The sequence below is a fragment of the Beta vulgaris genome, chromosome 9 (genome assembly GCF_026745355.1).
Source record: "Beta vulgaris subsp. vulgaris cultivar EL10 chromosome 9, EL10.2, whole genome shotgun sequence".
In the NCBI taxonomy this organism is placed as follows: Eukaryota; Viridiplantae; Streptophyta; class Magnoliopsida; order Caryophyllales; family Amaranthaceae; genus Beta; species Beta vulgaris.
Genome location: NC_079210.1, coordinates 19,846,315 through 19,864,879, shown reverse-complemented (window position 1 = coordinate 19,864,879; position 18,565 = coordinate 19,846,315). Strand labels below are relative to the sequence as shown.

At 35.0% G+C, this 18,565-nt stretch overlaps 1 protein-coding gene across 4 annotated transcripts; it reads right to left on the bottom strand.

Annotated features, from left to right (window-relative positions):
* Nucleotides 1–1,990: 1,990 nt before the first annotated feature.
* On the bottom strand, nucleotides 1,991–18,054 carry LOC104903335 (zinc finger CCCH domain-containing protein 13). 4 transcript variants are annotated; one of them, XM_010691352.4, is made up of 13 exons: nucleotides 17,781–18,054; nucleotides 16,013–16,123; nucleotides 15,795–15,825; nucleotides 9,256–9,391; nucleotides 9,050–9,106; nucleotides 6,138–6,235; nucleotides 5,983–6,054; nucleotides 5,551–5,741; nucleotides 4,479–4,523; nucleotides 4,349–4,384; nucleotides 3,083–3,270; nucleotides 2,562–2,747; nucleotides 1,991–2,328 (listed from the first exon to the last, which is right to left on the bottom strand). In XM_010691352.4, exons 1-13 carry the CDS (start codon nucleotides 17,905–17,907, stop codon nucleotides 2,257–2,259), a joined length of 1,350 nt encoding a protein of 449 aa, XP_010689654.2. In that variant the 5' UTR covers nucleotides 17,908–18,054; the 3' UTR covers nucleotides 1,991–2,256. The 4 variants fall into 4 exon arrangements, with proteins under 4 accessions (XP_010689654.2, XP_010689657.2, XP_010689658.2 ...); XM_010691355.4 differs by lacking the exon at nucleotides 4,479–4,523 and having other exon boundaries at nucleotides 17,781–18,053; XM_010691356.4 differs by lacking the exons at nucleotides 4,349–4,384; nucleotides 4,479–4,523 and having other exon boundaries at nucleotides 17,781–18,053.
* Nucleotides 18,055–18,565: the final 511 nt, after the last annotated feature.

Here is an 18,565-nt window from a genome sequence, read left to right as displayed (position 1 = left end):
GCGATAATTTAGCAAAGTTGGTTGATGAATAGTGCCACAAAACCAAATGATGCAATTAAAAATACGAAGATGGTATGTCTTTGCATTAAGTGATTGGATTTTTTTTAATCTATTTTTAGTGTTCTATGCAACTTCATTTTTAAAAATTGGAAAGGACAAAATAGGATTGGCTTTAAACAATTGCTAGTCTAAAATAACCCTACGGATGATAAGAGAAAAGGGAATACAAAAAGAGGAAAAGTAAAAAAGCGGGTAATCATGCCCTTTGTGAGCCATGAAGTCTATAGCTTGACCTCCTTAAAGCATAGAGAAAAACGAACCTCACGAAAGCAAAAAGATATATACTACATTAGATTGTATGTTGTTAGTAATCCAGAGGATTTTCCGAACATTGTAAATCGCATTAATACCTTCCTGATGACTCCAAGCTTAAGTTGTAGAACATCACTATCACCTCCCATAGACTTGGCTCTAACTAGAGAAATATTTTTTATATGGTTGCGAATAACAATACCAAATTTAGCAACAATAGAGATCCAATCCTTATAGTGATTAAAGATGAGTCGACTAACCTTGATGGGTATTCAAATTTCAAAGATTCCTCATTAAGGATAATTTTGTTTTAAATAAAACAAACCACTAGCACTTTCCTTCGTAGCAAGTTTTATAACCCTAATATTCAACAAAAAAATACCTATATTATGGGAGAAAGAACTGACAAAATTAACATCAGCAAGTCGGGGATAAGAAAAAACAGCTTCTTAACAAGCAAAAACATCTAGGGTGAAAAGACACTGGAGGAATAATTGTGAAACAAACTCCAAGATTGCAAAGCACACATTGTTGGGGAGTAAAGAAATTTGCATTCTCAAGGCGAAGTTGGAAGTCAATCATTACACGCTTTTTAGACAAATTTTTTTTATTATACTTTGGGGCAATTTCTATCAAAAATTCCTTGCACAAGGACACCTGTCTCAATATGATATTCTCTATATGGGGTAAGACCCCAAACCAACTTATCTTCTTGGAGGTTGGAAGGAACAAGGAAATGGAGCTTAACAATATTTTAAATTTTCTCCATTGTAGTAAAATTACTAAATAAAAGGATCTCATTAACACAAGAGGATGTGATGAAACTTTTCATGGATGTAGGATAGGCTCAGTTGCTTTAACCAAAAGTTGATTTTGATACTCGACCCTAACTGGTACCTAATTCGTTCCATTGCCACAAGGACTGGAGAGAAGCTTTATAGCCAAGAAAATCTCCATCATTGGAAAAATTTAACTAGATTGGTCCATAAGTGAGGGTATTATCATGAATAGTCATGGCAATTTGGGGGAGCAATGTGTTAAGAATGATTATTGTGTAACAATTGTGAGAATGTTTGGATTGAATAGTTTTGTACATATTCCCTTCATTCTTAGTTTTTCACATTGAAGTTGGCTTGTGACCCGTGTTGAGTGTCTTGTTTGAGGAGCCTTTTATCTTACTCTTTCCCTATGTCTTATCTTAAATATCAAGCAATAGTCTACCTTCAAAGAGTTAGAAAAGTCGATATTAACTTATCATTTAGATGCATTTTAAATCTCATTTAACTTAGTTTTTAGACCATTTAAATTACAGTTGTGCAATTTTAGATCCCTTTATCAGTTAGTTACCTTCATGAGTCATTCTGTCTTTTGATGTAATGGCAAGTACTCTATACTCCTATAGAAGAACATAAGATTTAGACACTTGGATGACCTTTCAAAGATAGTTGTGGCAATATATGATACATCTTCACCACTTTGACCATAAGATTTTACACAAAAAAGATAATTATTTAATTTCGATTAGGTTGAAAACTAGACTTCAAGATCTTTCCAACGATATATTACATGTCAAAAACGAACCTCTGGATCAAAAGTTATAACTGTTCGAAGTTGAATTATTTGCAAATGGTGATCTTTATACTGCAATGCTTAAGGCAAACACTATAGTAAGAAGGGGTGAAGAAACTCCCAGCACCACCAGGCAAAAGTTAAAACTTAGCATAGTCCACGAAGCAGCATTATAGTGCGAGCTACGAGCTCGGAATACTCCTATGAAGCAAACTCCGGGAAACGACTAAATTTCTATTACACTAAGCGTCTCGCTAATGACTGATTTAACAATTGACCGATGTTTGATTTTTCTAGAAAATCCTACCATCAACACAAGCCAAAAGCACGAGACAAAAGCTAACACAATATAAAGTATAAACTTTAACATGATATTTACACAATATCCACTTCCTCAGGCTCTTCTTCGGATCCATCCACATCAACATTCCCGTCATCACCCTTATACTACATCAAAGCAAACAAAATTAGCAAGGGACTGAAGCAGTTTAACTCAGCACTCTTCAGATTACTTGTTCTAACAGCTAGTATCAGGAGCTCTAGAAATCATATATTAGTAGAACAGAATTATACACAACCAGTGCTAACTATACCCCATGAAATACAAAGTTCATGCAAGCACGCAATCACATAAAGCCCAATTAAAATTCCAAATCTAAAAGCAATTTAGATGAACAAACCTGATAGTAGTTATTTTCTGATACAGTTGGAAGGGGAGGAATTATATATGGCAAGCCATTATCCACATTTTTAGGACTTCCTAGCACCTCAGGGTTCTTTTCTGTCTCCACTTCAATGAAGTCATCAACTGCATGAGCAGCCATGCTGGTTGGTGGCACCATAAGATTTGACTCTGAAACTTTAAGCTGGAAATCATCCAAGATAGGGGAAAAAAAAAAGGTAAAGAAAAAGTGATGGATTTATAAACTTATGTTAAAAGTATCAGTAAGATCTTGCTTTTATCGTATATAGTACAAGCACGTCGTTCTGCAGAATATAAATGTAAGTCAAGCAAATTGATCCATAATCCATTTGGCAAGTCTGAGTAAAAGCTTCATTAAATTAAAGTAGTCTCAATTAGAGCAATCCTCTAAGCTCAAAATTCCATCATTAATATGTCCGCATGCAAAAATGTTGTAAGAAACTACTGGGAAGTGGGAAGAGATAAGGGGAAGAAAATAAGAAAAGAATAAAATATTACCTTATCCAAAGGATCGAAGTGCTTAGAACCCTTAAATTGCAATTGGGGATTGCGTTCATTAGATGTTCTTGCCATGTGCTTTTTCTCTTTCCCCAGTTTAGCTTCTCGATGACTATGAAAGTGCACAAGTGACCTCCTCCGACAACTTGCAACTCTGGCGCCATCTACTCTTGCCACATTTGCTGCCATTAAAAATCATAAAACACATTTGCATAATTTGTTTGCATCAACAATGCTTGATTTACAGATTTAGAGCTGATTCTTCATTAACGCATACCTTGCCAATAGTGTTCATTAAGTTTGCTGTGATGAAAATAAATCAATAATTAGCCCATCCCCAGCTTCCCCTGTCCTCACCAGATAACTTTTGCACCCTTTTAGGGTCCAGCCACTAAGAGTGTTCCCTAGTGGCTCCAGGGAGCCAGAAACAACTATTGACTCATGCACTAATGAATTGGTGATTCCCACCCATGGCATGGTAACTTATATAACGAGGGAATTGCAAAATGAGAGAGAGTTGGAAAACATAAGGAGGCAGAGGTTCATTGGCTACCGAGTTCTCAATTAGTTAGTGGCTGCTGGTCCCCATCAAGTTTTGGCCAAGGACCACTGACAGAGACCATTGTCGGGGATGCAGGAGAATGAGCCAGGGTGGAGAAGCAGTGATATTCATGTCGCATAATAGCATCTCCTGAATTTTGTCTTACATCTAGGTTATGAGGTCAATTTTGTTAATATCAAAGATCATTAACAAAGTACTAACAGAAGGGTAGCCAAGATTTCAATAAAGACAATAATACAGGTAACTTGTGAATTTGAAAAAGAAAATGCATGCAGTAGAGATCTGTATTGGGTGTGGGTTTAGGGGCTACCACATAGTATCTCTAAATCCAGAACAATCTCCATATAACTAAAACAGAAAATATATATACCAGTTTACATGGTTTGGAACTTGAGGTCCAGTATCCCATCCATGAATGATTGAGTACGCGAAATCAATTGTTTTAGGTAAAAATTGATAGGTTAGGTCCCAACAATAAGCGTTCAGCCATTTTCAATCCCAACTTTTATTTATTCCTCAGTGGTCCCAACTATTTCTCATTGTTTACAAAATGGTCCGACTTGACTGGTGATTAGATTTCTTTTTATTTTCTTTTACCGGTTTTATGGTTCCTTCCTCGTTTTCTTCCTCTTTCTCACTCCTCCCTCCTTCCCCTGCGACCCCTCGTTGAATTGGTCTTATCAGATAGGTGAAAGGTAAATTACCCTCTTGATGTGTGAAATCTTGGCCCAACCACATCCCTGCATACCACAATTTGAAATTTGCAAATACTTGAGTAGTACATGGCCTAATGATACACTAGTGGAGTAACTTAAGAAAGGTAGCAATCCAAACCCAAATTTGCTTTCTTCCATTCTGTCTGAAGGAGAAATTTAAATTCTGAAAGCATGTTAGTTATCGGGTTTAAATCCGTTTCTGGTTACTTTGAAAACTATAGAAACAGAAAGCATGGGAAACTATTTCCGGATTTGTTATTTATTAACATATTTGTGATTAAAAAGGATATGACTACTGTTGAGTTAAATTTATGGTATATCATAATTATAGAATTTGAAAACAAAAACACCGACAAAAAATTCTGTAGAATAACAATGAGACTGAACGGCCTTAAGTTAGTGATTTACACAAAACAAGACCACATTAGTGGTTTATCCATAGAAGCTGCTAACTGATAGATAGCAGTTTTTAGTTAATTTCGCTAATTAATATATTTTTTAATGTTTTCACTTCCGAATATGTTGGTTGACGGCTTACTTAGCGGTTTTCCATAGAATAATTCACTTTGCAATTTAGTACGAAACCACTTGCATGAGTTTCGATTTTGCTCAAAATCAATAAATAGTGGACTTAAGTTCCAAAAGCAAGTAAAGTAGGATTTACATTCGTAAAAAGCTATATCAAGGAAAATGATTCTAAAATCAGTACATCCCCCTTTTTTAAAAAAAAGTTGTAGCAGGGATTTTCACATTTGCCAACTGAATATCTATAATTGTACACTTTTTTTTAAAAAAAAAAAACGTGATATTTTTTTAATATATATACATGATACACATCGAATAATATTTTACATGATAGCACTATTTTATATATTTAGTAAAGAAAATATGGTCAAAGTAGGTTATGTGAATCATAAAAATAGTCAATATAGTAGAACTTTAAAAATTACGGAGGAAGTAGGTTTCATCGTCTCTGAACTATTCAAACAGTTCATACATGAAACCTTACAAACTCAAGCCTCAGATAGTGTTCATGAATAATGCAAATTGTTCAAGACAAATTCCAAAGGAATATCTTTTGAATGGTACATATAGGGAAATATTAGTTTACATATATGTGAAGCATAGTAGTATAGAGCAGATGCAATTGATCTCAGATGAAGCCATCATACACAACTGATGTACATTACCTGATTTTGACCCTTCTGAGGCTCTCGTGCTACTGTGTAGCTGTTTCTTTACAGCAGGAGAAGCAGAGTCTTCTAATTCTAGAACTTCTTCATCAGTAATAATGTTGACATTCAACTTATCTTCACTAGCACCAATTGGTATACCATGTACATCAAGTTCCCCTACCAGCTGCTCAAGTTGAACCTGTGACCTAATTTACATGATCATGGAAATAAACAAACAGCAAGTAACGACAAGCACATTGTGAGCCCTACCACCGGCAGGATCTAGAGAGGCCAGTCTGCACAAAACCTTGTGCCTAGCAAGCATAGAGAGCAGTTTCTAAAGTCCCGGAAAAGGGAAAAAGAACAAATCTTAAAGAAATATATATAGATACACATATACATAAATGCACATGTGCATGCGTGAATAATTTGTGTGACTAAACTTGCCTCTTTAACCCATCTTGCAGCCGAAAGTGATGAACTTGTGCCCTAACGAACTTCGTAATATTTGAGCTGACTCTGCAGCTCATCATTGTAAAAATCATTTCAGATGTAAAATCAGGCGTAAAGCAGGATTAAAAAACCATAAATCATATAGTTACCTTTCGGAATTAACCTTTTCTTCAGACAGTTGAGCCTCAAGATTCCTAATTTTAGAAGAGAGACTATCTGCTTCTTGTACCCTTTCTTCCAGTTCAATCTGTGAGCAACATATTATTGCTTAGCAGCTAATCTGACTGCATGATTAACTCATAACACCAAAATTATAAATAGTACAAGTAGAGCATCAAGATCCCTATTCCTTGAAGAGAGGCTATATGACTTCCTGCGGATTTTCAGTGATCCCTTGCTATATTTGCAATTATTTTGAGAGATCTAGTGAAAAGACACTTGTATGAGAAAGGCATGCAACTTTCTAAAATAAATTAAATGTCAATTTTTTTTTCTAACCAGTACATTTTTTTTCAAAACAATTTATGCTACTTCTTAAAATGTACATCTATACTTTAGTTCTAAAAAGTCGCATTTTCTGTTTGCAATATAAAGATAAAAAAATGTTCACATGGATCCTTCTCAATCTTCTAATTTTACGCACCCTTTCTGTTTGACAATATAATACTTGCAACAATTTTCTTTTCGTCTAGTTTCAATATACTTGCAATACGCCATTAGTATAGTCATCTCTAAGGAGACTGTCCAAAAACAGGAATTTGGATCATAAGAAAAAATAAAGGTATTGATCAAGTTTTAAACAAAGGGAGATATTCAAAGAGAGGATACGAGTGAAACAGACATCTTTGTTTCATGCTTCCCCTGTTCTAGAATAAGTATAACACTTTCTTTTGCGAGAAGTTACTAAACAAATGCAACACTTCTGTTTTTGGTTAAAGATCTTCTCTCTCTCTCTCTTCATCACATGGGTTCCTCTTTGTATCTCTCTCTGTCTCTCCTCATCACATGAGCTCCTTAAAAAATGTGCATCCACCTATGTTGCAAATATTATAGGATGAAGCTTCGTTGCTCAAAAAGGTACCATTTACCCAACCAGCCTCAAACAAGGAATGCAACTCTCAATAGTGGAAAATTTCACAGATGTTTCTGGAAGTTTGTTGGATAAGCATGAGGGTATGTTAATAAGAGCTTCAAGGAGCAATTCGTCTCCAGTGAGATTGTGTTTAAGTTCCCACTTTTTTTGCTACCTAACTGCAGACCCAACTTTGCATGCTCGAAAATTAGCTAGATGTGCATTTGTTCTATTACATGCCGCCCCCTTGTATTTGATCCCATTTACTCCATTAACTTCCGATTAATTTGCTTCAAGTTTCATATCGTGGCTTTTCAAAATTTGTACCTAGTGATGTACACTTGAACTTAGATGTATCATTTTTAATGTCTGTATGTTGGCTTTGAAAATTGACATCATTCTTTTTCCGGAAAGTTATGAATGGATTCTGAGTAAGGCCAGTTAGTGTTCATGATTCATGTAGTTCAAGAACAAAGAAAAGAGAAAATGTGCTTGGAAAAAAGTGACTCGACATTTACAGAAAAAATGCCCGAAGTGGGATATTGATGGGAAGTTATGATCTTTATTATGCAAACTTCTGTTATGATGAATGATAATTTGATGGTATTGAAACTAGGTATTATTGGGATATGCATGAGAAGTGATAATAATTTGATGCTCGGGCTCGGGTATGGTGTCAGAGTTTGAAACGTTATAATCATAAATTGGGCACACAATTTTGAAGAATGTAAAACTTGGATATAGTCTCAGGGATTGGACATGCTTTTTATTGTAAAATCTGCGTGTTTATGTTCTCCAAATAGATTCGGTTATAGAAAGTATACTAGCTAGGAAAAAAAATATCCTACCATGTATCCGAAAAGGAGCAGTAGTAACTTGTCTTCAGAAAAAACAGAGAAGAAAAGGTTGCACAGGGATATGCAAACTTAACCATAGAAATTCAGAAAGTAAAAGCACTAGTATCCAAATGACTTTAATTTACCCTATCCACGATTAACAAGCCAGAGAGAGAAAGCAAAGACATGACAGATAAAGGAAACAGGAGAGAGAAAAGAGAAATTCGATAGGCAGCCAAAATTCAGTCCAGCAATGGTTGGTGTTTAAAAAAAGCACCTGCAGAATCTCCCTAACATGTAGTATAAAAGACCCAATGATTCAACTCTTAATATAGTGTGTTACTCTTGCAATATAAGATCCAAAGCTTACTACTTGAACCCTCAATTTGATGATTTTCTTATGTTCTCGCCCCTGCTATAGATAGTACATTCGCTACGTCCTTTTTTCTTCTTGCCAGGTCTGACCCGTATTCAGGGTCAGGTCAACAGGGTCAACTGTTCAATCCGAGCATCACAACATGAAACCGATTGTGTCATCAATTTGTCCTCTACTTTAGATTAATTAAACATACGCAGATTACACATGGCAATATATGACTTTGCAATAAAGTGTCTGACAAATTGAACAACATGTTTAATCTTCATCCATTTGTTGTTTCCACCTCCCACCCGCTCAGTGAAAGAAATGTAAAGTATTGTATCAGATGGGTATTATCCTCATTATAAAAGAATTTTAATATATATTAAATACTAAAAAAAACACATATAGCGTTTTGTTTTCCAACAGAAACAAAACTAAACTAAACTAAAGGAAATTAAAAAAAAAATTCTCAATAAGCCGATCCCACCTCTACGCATTAGACAACTAACCCCCACCATAAAGAAATTGATATAGAAAAGAAAAGAGCTCCAAAAATAATTTATCGATTGTTTGCATTTCATGAAACAAAATTTGATCCAGACAACACCATAAACAAACAAGCATATCGTTGATATATTCAAACTCTTTAGGGTTAAAAAATATATAAGCAATTACAAAAAGTATAACAAAGGCAATCAAACAATGGATAAGAGAGCTTCGAATCTTAAACAAGAAGAGGACTTCGGCAAGTAAAAAAGATAACGAGAATAAGTGACTAATGCTAAAACTAACCTCCATCTCACTTCTTTGGTTAAACAGCACATCAACCTCATATTGAACTTGCTTGAGCTGCAAGAAAATTAGGAGCATGCCATATATGAACTTTTTTAACTTTAAAATTCAGATACGAAAAAATACACCCAAAAGGAAAAAAGCAAAACGGAACAGAAATTGAAAAGAAAGAAACATAAACACAGTGAAAATAAAGCTCTCTATACCTCATCCTCAACCATTTTTCTGGAATTTGACAGCGCATGCATGTTATCCCTCCTGATATCTGCTGATCCATCTGGGCTTTTGAAACCCCCAGATAAATCATCTGGACCATCCATATGCTCATGTATCCTTAATTTTCTAACATAATATTCGAAGGAAATCTTAATGGACTATCAGAAATTCAGAATATACTTAAATTAGGAAAGGGATAACATCATCACAAGTTGCATGAATCTCCTAGATACTACCTCCGTTCCTTTTTAATAGTTACACTTACACTTTTCACGCATGACGATGCACTACTTTGAGCCTTTATATCTCTAATTTTGTATTTGTAAAAACCAGAAAAATTTGATATACTAAAAGTACATATCGAGATGAATCAAACAAGACCCCAAATGACTATATTTTCTCTTAACCATAAATCACAAATGATAGTCAAAGGGAAATTTGTGAATAGTGTCAAAGACTCAAAAGTGAAAGTGTAACTATGAAAAAGGAACGGAGGTAGTAAAATACAGTGAAAACAGAGGGAAAAACAAAGACATAAAATATAAAAAACAGCACTCAGTTCAGTCTTTGAAACATCGAAGATAAATGAGGACTGCTAGGATGCAATACATAACAAATAGTAGAGAAATCAGGGCAATTTGTGACATATAGCTTGGAATGTGATTCCAATTCTAAAGCAAATTGATCATGTCAATATAATGGTTTTCTCTCTCTTTCTAGGGCTGCTTAAGTACATAGCTTAAAACAACAGTTCATTGCTTTCAGTAGAGCCTATATTAAAACGACGCTGTAGATCAATGAAGTTTCAGCTTTAGATATTGTAGTCCCTTTCCAGTTAAAAAATAAGATACTTTAGTCCCTTGAGTTAAATGGATTGGATATTTGCAAAATGCTAAGGTCATGTTATGAATTTTATGGATCAAATAATAGATTACTAAAAGCAAATTTTTTGACATAACACAACTCTAAAAAAGGTTATGTAAGCACATATTAAATATAAAACATATGATAAGTGTTACACATGGTGGTAATGGAATTCCTTCCAAAAAGATATGAATACTCGTCAGCATACGCAGTTTGAAGTGATGACTTATAGTGTTTATAGTGTTATCAAATGTTGAATTATTTAAAAGTAGATGACATAAGAGTTGGTGAGGTATTTTACCATTGAAAAAGAGAGGAAGTTGGGTATATTTTATTGATAGAGATAGAGTGTAGGCCAAAAGGGTGTTAAAAAACCAAAACAATAAGAGTAGGACCATGCCAAAAAAGAAAAGTGTTCAGACTATTTTGTGGCGTAGGGAACAATAATTTTAACAATAAATTTGTGAATAGATTCTCATCCTAATGTCCAAAATAATGATTATTCATGCAACATTGCTTTATATCTTCATAAATTTCCATTACTATAGATGTGGTATTGAGTAGTAATGGAAATTTATGAGGAATAAGACATTAAATTTATGAGGAATAAGACATTTTTATAGATGAAGTTCCATATCATGAGCATTGCCATAAAATTTTTCTTATTAAAGTTACATATTAGTTCATTAGACTTAGAACCCTTTATTACCGACTATATACATTTCATGATCAGCATGTACTCCTCTCCAATCCCCATAGTATCGTGCTATATAGATTCATTTGTCCTCCTTTTATAATGAGGTTCCTCATTTCCTCTTCTCTAAGTTATGGTAAACATTTAATGTTTTAGATGATTTTAAGTCATTTTGACTCACTATAAGTAAATAAGGTATAAAGGTTGCATTATTCAAGAATAATTGAAAGGTTGGTTTATTAAAAATTAATCGTTGTATTAGCATTAATTATTCCATTATACTATTTGACTCCATATTTTTGACATTGTAAACCGCAACAACTGTGATGCGTACGCAATAAACGTATCCATTCCATTCCATTCTAGCAAAATTATTATTATTTCCACGACTATTACCAAAACCATATTTTCGAACCATGGTTCAAATCTAGAAGAGACTCAAAGAGGTAATATCGTAAATGGTGAAAAGGATTATATAAGACCTGTAGTCATGGTGGGAGGGGGGTGCGTGCTCTGAAATTTCTTATAATTGATGTCATGTCTTATTCTGGTTTTATCAACTAAAGGCTCCACCGCGAATATATAAACCTTAATAACTCCAACCAACCTAGCGGATTTTCATATAAACCTACTTTTTTCTAATGTCTAGAAGTTGACAATGCAACCAAAAGTAAGGAGCTAAGGCCCTCTTGTAGCTATGTTCATGACTTCATTCTGAACCCAAACAACACATCCACTTTTTTAACTCCCATTTTTCAACCCTTCAACTCAAGACCCTTTTTCTTTAAAACCCAAAATTTTCAGCCCACTAGGGAGCAAGGTGAAAGGGCCTGAATCTGATTTTACTAAATCCAAGCACAATCTATTCTCCCATTTTTCACTTTCCATTTTTCTTGTCTTCAGCTCACAACTACACTATATTGTAAACACACTTTTCAAACCCTTCCATTCACATACTAAACTCAGTTCTCATGATTTTGTTTCTCAACACAAATCATGCAACTCAACTTCTCATCACTACATTAAAAGTTAGACCAAAATTCCTTTCTATATTCTCCTCTCACCTCATCCAAACCTCTATTCTTCCATGACAACCTCAGCAAAGGCTCAACAAAAAGGTCCTTAAACTTCTAGGGAAGCATTATTATGATACTTTTGCAGTTAGCATTGGCCCACATTGCCAAGGCCGAGAACCGACAACAATCCACCTTGAGGACAAGGTGGATGTTTGGGGGGAGGGTTGCTTTAGACATTATCTAAGTTAGTTATGGGTAGCTTGGAGAATAAGCTACGGAGTTTGAAGGGGGGAAATCAATACGCATAATGATAATTAAGAGAGGCAAAGGCAGGCTGAAAATCGATGACTGTTCTGGTGAGCTTTTATGATATGAAATGGAAGTCGTTATATAGAATTCTAGTTCTGTTAGGATTCTATGTAAATTAGGGTTTTAATTTCAGCTTTATTTTAATTAAGTGTTTAAGTGATAAAGGAATCCTATTATACTTAGGAGTCTAATTCCTTATCAGAGTCTAATTAGGAGTCTTATTTTACTAATTATATTAGTAATAGGCGTGTGATATATAGGATATTATTTATCTTGATCCTTAAGATAAAGATAAATAAGTTTATTAGTTGCTTTACTAGTTCTAATAGGTTTAGGAAACTTGTACTATATATATGAGTTTTTCGGCCATAATAATAGTTAGATTGATTTTGAGTTAATTCTTGTGAATTAGAGTTTTAGGAGAGAATCCACAAAGTTTCAGGAGTGAATCCACAAAAACCCGAGTTGAACTTTGAGTCGAAACACGCCTATGTTCTTCATATCCGGTTACTAATCGAGTTATTGCGACGAAATACGCCAGTATACTCAAGGTTACATTAAATAAACCCATAAAAATCCAAACTTTCATAAATAAAGCCACTAAACTACATCAAGAGCCCATTCTTCCATAAAGAATCACATCAAGTGGTGTGGCTGCTGCCCAACCACCGCCTACTGCTGATCCACTACCCCGAAGTTGATACAGTTCTGCTACCAGTTCGGTAAAACTGTTCGTATGCACCCGTTACAAGTCGGAATTTAGATTTTCTTGGTTCGTTGGAAAGCTAACAAAGAGATCTATATTGTGTTAAAATTTGAGCATATTTGGACCAGTGACGAAGTCGCAGCAATCAAATACATCTGCGTCAAATTTCTGTCGCCCAGTTTGACACGACTATCTTGCGACGGCGCGTGATAGAGCGTGACTTATCGGAATTTGATGATTTTTGGCTCGTTGGACTCGTAACATCTTTAAGTTTGTTGTGTCAAAATTTCATACTTTTCTAACAAGTATTGAGTTCTGTGCAGCGTTAAACTTCCAGCCGTGCTGCTGCCCTATTTCGTGCGCCTAGCATCCCCTTTGACGTGATATGTTCTCTTTCCGCACACCATGCCTTACGATCACCAAGCCGTGCTCGACGCCCTTAAAGCTACCAACGTCGAACTGCAACTTATCCGTGCTCAACTGGCTGCTCTAAACACGAAAGTCTCCACCTTGGAACGTGCTACAAAGGTGCATTGTTTGAAGTGCCAAGGACTTGGTCATGAAGAACATCAATGTCCCAATGACGAATACGTGACTAAGGAAGAATATATCTTGTTCGTCAAGCAATTGTTGGCCGACGAGAAGGTAAATTCGGATGATTTGGTTACTATTGTTCCTTCGTCAGAGAAAGCGCCCATCCAGTAGGAAACTTTGACTTGCTCCACTCCCCATGCTCCATCCTTGGACGTTCAAAGTGACTTACCGATGGCTTCTTTGGTTTGTCCCACGCCCAAAGGTCTGATCTTCGCTGCCCCATGTGCGCCTATTGCTGCCCCAAGTACGCCCAAGGCTCCAAAGACGTGTTGGGTACCACCATATGGCGCCACTCGTACTGATTTTGGTTATCCTTCGGTTAGTCTTGGTCACACATATCAAACAGTATCGTGTCTTCTACTGTTGTTTGCCAGTCGTGCTCTAATTTTAATGGATCATGGTTTTCGCGCATGGATGATTGCTTGGCTACAACAAAACTTGTGGACAAGTTTTTTTCTAGAGGGGGAGTTTGATATGAAATGAAAGTCGTTATATAGAATTCTAGTTCTGTTAGGATTCTATGTAAATTAGGGTTTTAATTTCAGCTTTATTTTAATTAAGTGTTTAAGTGATAAAGGAATCCTATTATACTTAGGAGTCTAATTCCTTATCAGAGTCTAATTAGGAGTCTTATTTTACTAATTATATTAGTAATAGGCGTGTGATATATAGGATATTATTTATCTTGATCCTTAAGATAAAGATAAATAAGTTTATTAGTTGCTTTACTAGTTCTAATAGGTTTAGGAAACTTGTACTATATATATGAGTTTTTCGGCCATAATAATAGTTAGTTTGATTTTGAGTTAATTCTTGTGAATTAAAGTTTCAGGAGAGAATCCACAAAGTTTCAGGAGTGAATCCACAAAAACCCGAGTTGAACTTTGAGTCGAAACACGCCTAAGTTCTTCATATCCGGTTACTAATCGAGTTATTGCGACGAAATACGCCAGTATACTCAAGGTTACATTAAATAAACCCATAAAAATCCAAACTTTCATAAATAAAGCCACTAAACTACATCAAGAGCCCAAACCTAGTGAATTCTTCCATAAAGAATCACATCATTTTAAGAATTCATTTGGGATAAAAATCAAGCCTCTTAAAAGCTTCAATATGACTTACATTTGATGTAATTTCAGTATATTAATCAAATCATCTTCTTCTTCCTTAACTTCTGCTATTAGCGATGCTACAACTAGGCTAATTCATAGCAGTACTTGAATAGCATATAATGAACTGGAGAAGATATGAAAAGAGTTGGGTACGGGAGGATTTGTGTACAAATAAAGGGTAAGAAAGGGTGTTGCAATATTTATGAGAATGGGGGAAAACAGGGGATAAGAAAAAGAGAGAAAATAGTTCAAATTTTGGAATGGGTTGTTATGTTCCCAAATTTTAGAAAAAAGTTGACTTCTTGAGTAGAGCTAGTCCAACAAATCTAATCTTAGTCTTGCTCAAGGCCAAATTTCTAAGCAAAATCAATAAAGAAAACTTGTACTTGGGGATCATGATAGGTTTATTACCATGACTAAGTTGGGGGAGATCCAAGCAGTACAAGCCTAGATCAGCCCTTTGGCTAGGTTTACCCAAGAAACCCAACAAGCTCAAAGCCTCTAATTTATGTTGTGCATAAGCTTTCTCTCTTAATTTGTATAGCATGTCAGCTGCATGTCTGGTTTCTTATCCTCGAAGAATGAGAATATAACAAGAATGGACCAAACAAAAAAACAAATTTCAAATTTTGTAAATTATTATACAATGCTGGCTATTGTCATATGAATGCTTATGTCGGAGAAGAAAAAAAAAGTTAACAAAAAAAAGAACGGGCGAAAGGCTGAAATGGACGAGTATGCAACCAAAATTATGAGGCAGGAAAGAATATAATAGCACAGTAAACACATTTGCAAGATTTCTCAAATAGTGTTACAATCATGTTCTGTGCTAAAATTGATCCATCAAAAGGTTGCATATACATTAACCTTTGCAGTCCCACAAATGTAAAGGTCCGCTACATGTGGTGTTCTAGTCATAGGAATACTAACTTCACAAGTGACATATAATTATAACACACACGATATGACACTTCAAACTTCCTCAGGATCAGCTTGCGTATCAGAAAACAGAGGTCTAACACCGTGCCTTGAAGCATTCGTTACTTGCAAGCAGGAAAAGGTTTGACTACTATTTTTTTATGATTATAAATTTATTCCCCTAAAAAATTATAAATACATACCATATCCCAGCCATATGAGACATTCAGGATTCATCACCTTAGAAAATTCCGGTATTAGACATATAAAACCACTTAAACCAGATGAAAGGAAAAAAAATTCCAAGAATTACCTTCTTTTACTTGGCTCTCTGGAACTAAAACCTGCAAAATTTTGGCATTGGATATATAAGCCATTAAGCCTACAAGTCAGCTAAAAATACACGACACCACCAATTAATTCAGCACCACAATCAACTATTCCATATATCAAAACTCACATGTATACTAATCTATGTTTGTGTACTCCCAATGAACCAATATGGAAGAAACAGAACAAAAGCATGCTTACTTTTATATGCACGTGATTCCTTTGCATCTCTTCCAGGGGAACATCTATAATTTGGAGAACGTTTTCTGTCAAGCTTAATCCTCAAGTCATTGTCCCTGTTAAGTCGCCTATCTGGTATAGCAAAAATAGAATTCTCAAAGTGCAAATTTTTTTCAATATAAATCTCTCTTTATAAACAATAGAGTGACATGAATCATTGCAAAGCTAACCTTACCCTCCCAAAGAATGATGGATAACACAATAATGAACAGAAATAGTGTCTTTGCATTCCCAATGGTGTCACAGATACATCACCAGCATACAACGAATAGATACAAATACACCTGACTTTGAGCATATAGCCTTATATGAAGCAAACACGTGATACATCAAGGAAGTTATGGATAAAGGATGGATGCATTCTGGTCTTCTGGAGAAGCAAGCTAAATAATCAGCAGAGCAGATTTCTCCCAGGTGCCATGTGTTAAGACAACAATGAAGATATCGGACTACTCCAGCAGTCCCTGAAGGAGCCTCCTTGGTAGAAGAAAACCTTTTACGAACTCACAATGAAGTCAACACTGCTGGAATTAATACCATTACCTTCCCAGAAAATAAATGGCAGAGCCTAATAGAAGGAGCATTCCAAAATTTTCCATTTTGAGGGAGAGTAAAAATCACTCGCTGGTCCTTCAAACATTACTCCATTAATATAGACTGGGGCTGAATAAAAAGTTATCCAGACATCAAATCCACAATCAGCCTTAGCAATGTAAAATCCAGCATCATATTTTCTGACAAATCGAACCTAAGACCATCAGCTGATAATCATTTCAACAGAATTTACCAGCAGCAGTTCCTGCTAACGTGATATGGCAGTTCTTAAGACAACAAATTTAAAATTTTCTCCATAAACAGACTCGATTAAAATTTAAGGCCCTCCGAACACGCTGAGTAGTCTGTGTCAACTATTCTCATTAAGCGGGATAGAAAGTGAAAATGTTCATGATAAAATATTCAAAGCCACGAGTGATACAGCCAAATCAATCATACCTCTACTTATACTTCTTCTGTTTCTGAAGAGATGCATTGACCATTATGATATTTTTAAATTAATACATTATTAAAAACTATAAAAAAAACTGAAAAGATGCACTCAGATTAACCCAATGATAATTAAAATAACGAGATTTATCTTTACATATTAGTTATTAAACAAGGTCAAAGTTAGTTTCTAATTAGGGTAAAAAGTCAATAGGATACATCTATGGATGAAATTTTGTTTAGAACTATTAAATGGCGTATATGACACCACAAATGTTATATATTGAACCATTAATGTTGTATACAGAATTATAAAAGTTGTACATGAAAATCAGGTATCATATCATCTATATTAATCATATACGACGGTGAATTTTTATATAGAACATTTGTTGTTTGATATAAAACATTTAAAATTATATACTTTATACAACATCGTACATGTTCTGAACATAAATTGTTTAATGTTTAAACATTATGGAATTAGGCAGCTCGTCAAGTCATTACCATGAGGCGAAAAACCATGCCTCTTAATAAACTGAATCAGCATCAAATTCATAACATCAATGCCCAGTAACATGATTAATTTGCAAGCATGTACAAGCATACATAATGAACACCAAACAGAATAAGCAACTTGAATTACCAAATAGCGGTAAAATGGAACAGTAACCCTAAATTGAAAAAAGCAACCATTCAACCCTGAAAAACCCGAGTAAAAAAAACAAAAAGATGATGAAATTACCAGTGGGAGAACTCTGATGGCGTCGAAGCTCGAAATCTCCATGTGCAAAGGTACAAGTTTGGCGTGCACAACGACCCCTCTGATAAAGGACGCAAAGTTTTGTCTTGAAAGGCCTCGTCTCCACCATAATTACTTAAGACTAGATGGGAATACCGAATATGGGATGAAGTATTTGCGTATTCCAGTTTTCCTCTCGAAAATGATACACAAAATTCTCAACACAGAGAGGAAAGTATTTTTAATGTGGAGTGCGAGAACCATCAATTCATTCGGAAGGTCACAACATGTGGTTTAATCTACGATAACAGATGACCTTAATTGTAGGGGTGAAAGTTATTCCGATAAAATCCAAAATCCAATCTAATCCAATCCGAATTAGTAATTCAGATCGGATTTGAAATGTGTTCGGATTGGATTTGGATTAAGATTTTTTGAAAATTTGGATTTTCGGATCGGATTGGATTGAGGGTAATTGGATCCAAAAATTCAATATAACTAAATAGTAATATGCCTTGTATCATGTATCTTGATTGGGTTAAGTGCTTAACTATTTTTTTTCTAAAAAAAGGCATAGTCCATAGCCTAGTAGGCGTAGCACTTCCACCCTTCCCCTAGAATCCTAACAAAACTTAATTCCTCATTTCCTAAATCTACTAGGCTACCGTTGTGCTTGATTTATTTCATCGAGAAACTAGAGTTTTAAAAAAATCGAATTTTCGGATCGGATCCAATTTAGAGCATTAAAATTCGGATTGGATTGGATCGGATTCAAACTCTAATTGGTT

Bases quoted from the DNA above. Each gene is read 5' to 3' on its own strand.
- LOC104903335 (XM_010691352.4), bottom strand. From the start codon at position 17,907: ATGGTGGAGACGAGGCCTTTCAAGACAAAACTTTGCGTCCTTTATCAG. The intron at 4,385-4,478 runs GTTTGGATTGCT...TGTGGTATGCAG, and splicing joins ATGGAAGAAAGCAAATTTGG to GGATGTGGTTGGGCCAAGAT. The intron at 2,748-3,082 runs GTAATATTTTAT...GATGATTTCCAG, and splicing joins ACTTCGATCCTTTGGATAAG to CTTAAAGTTTCAGAGTCAAA.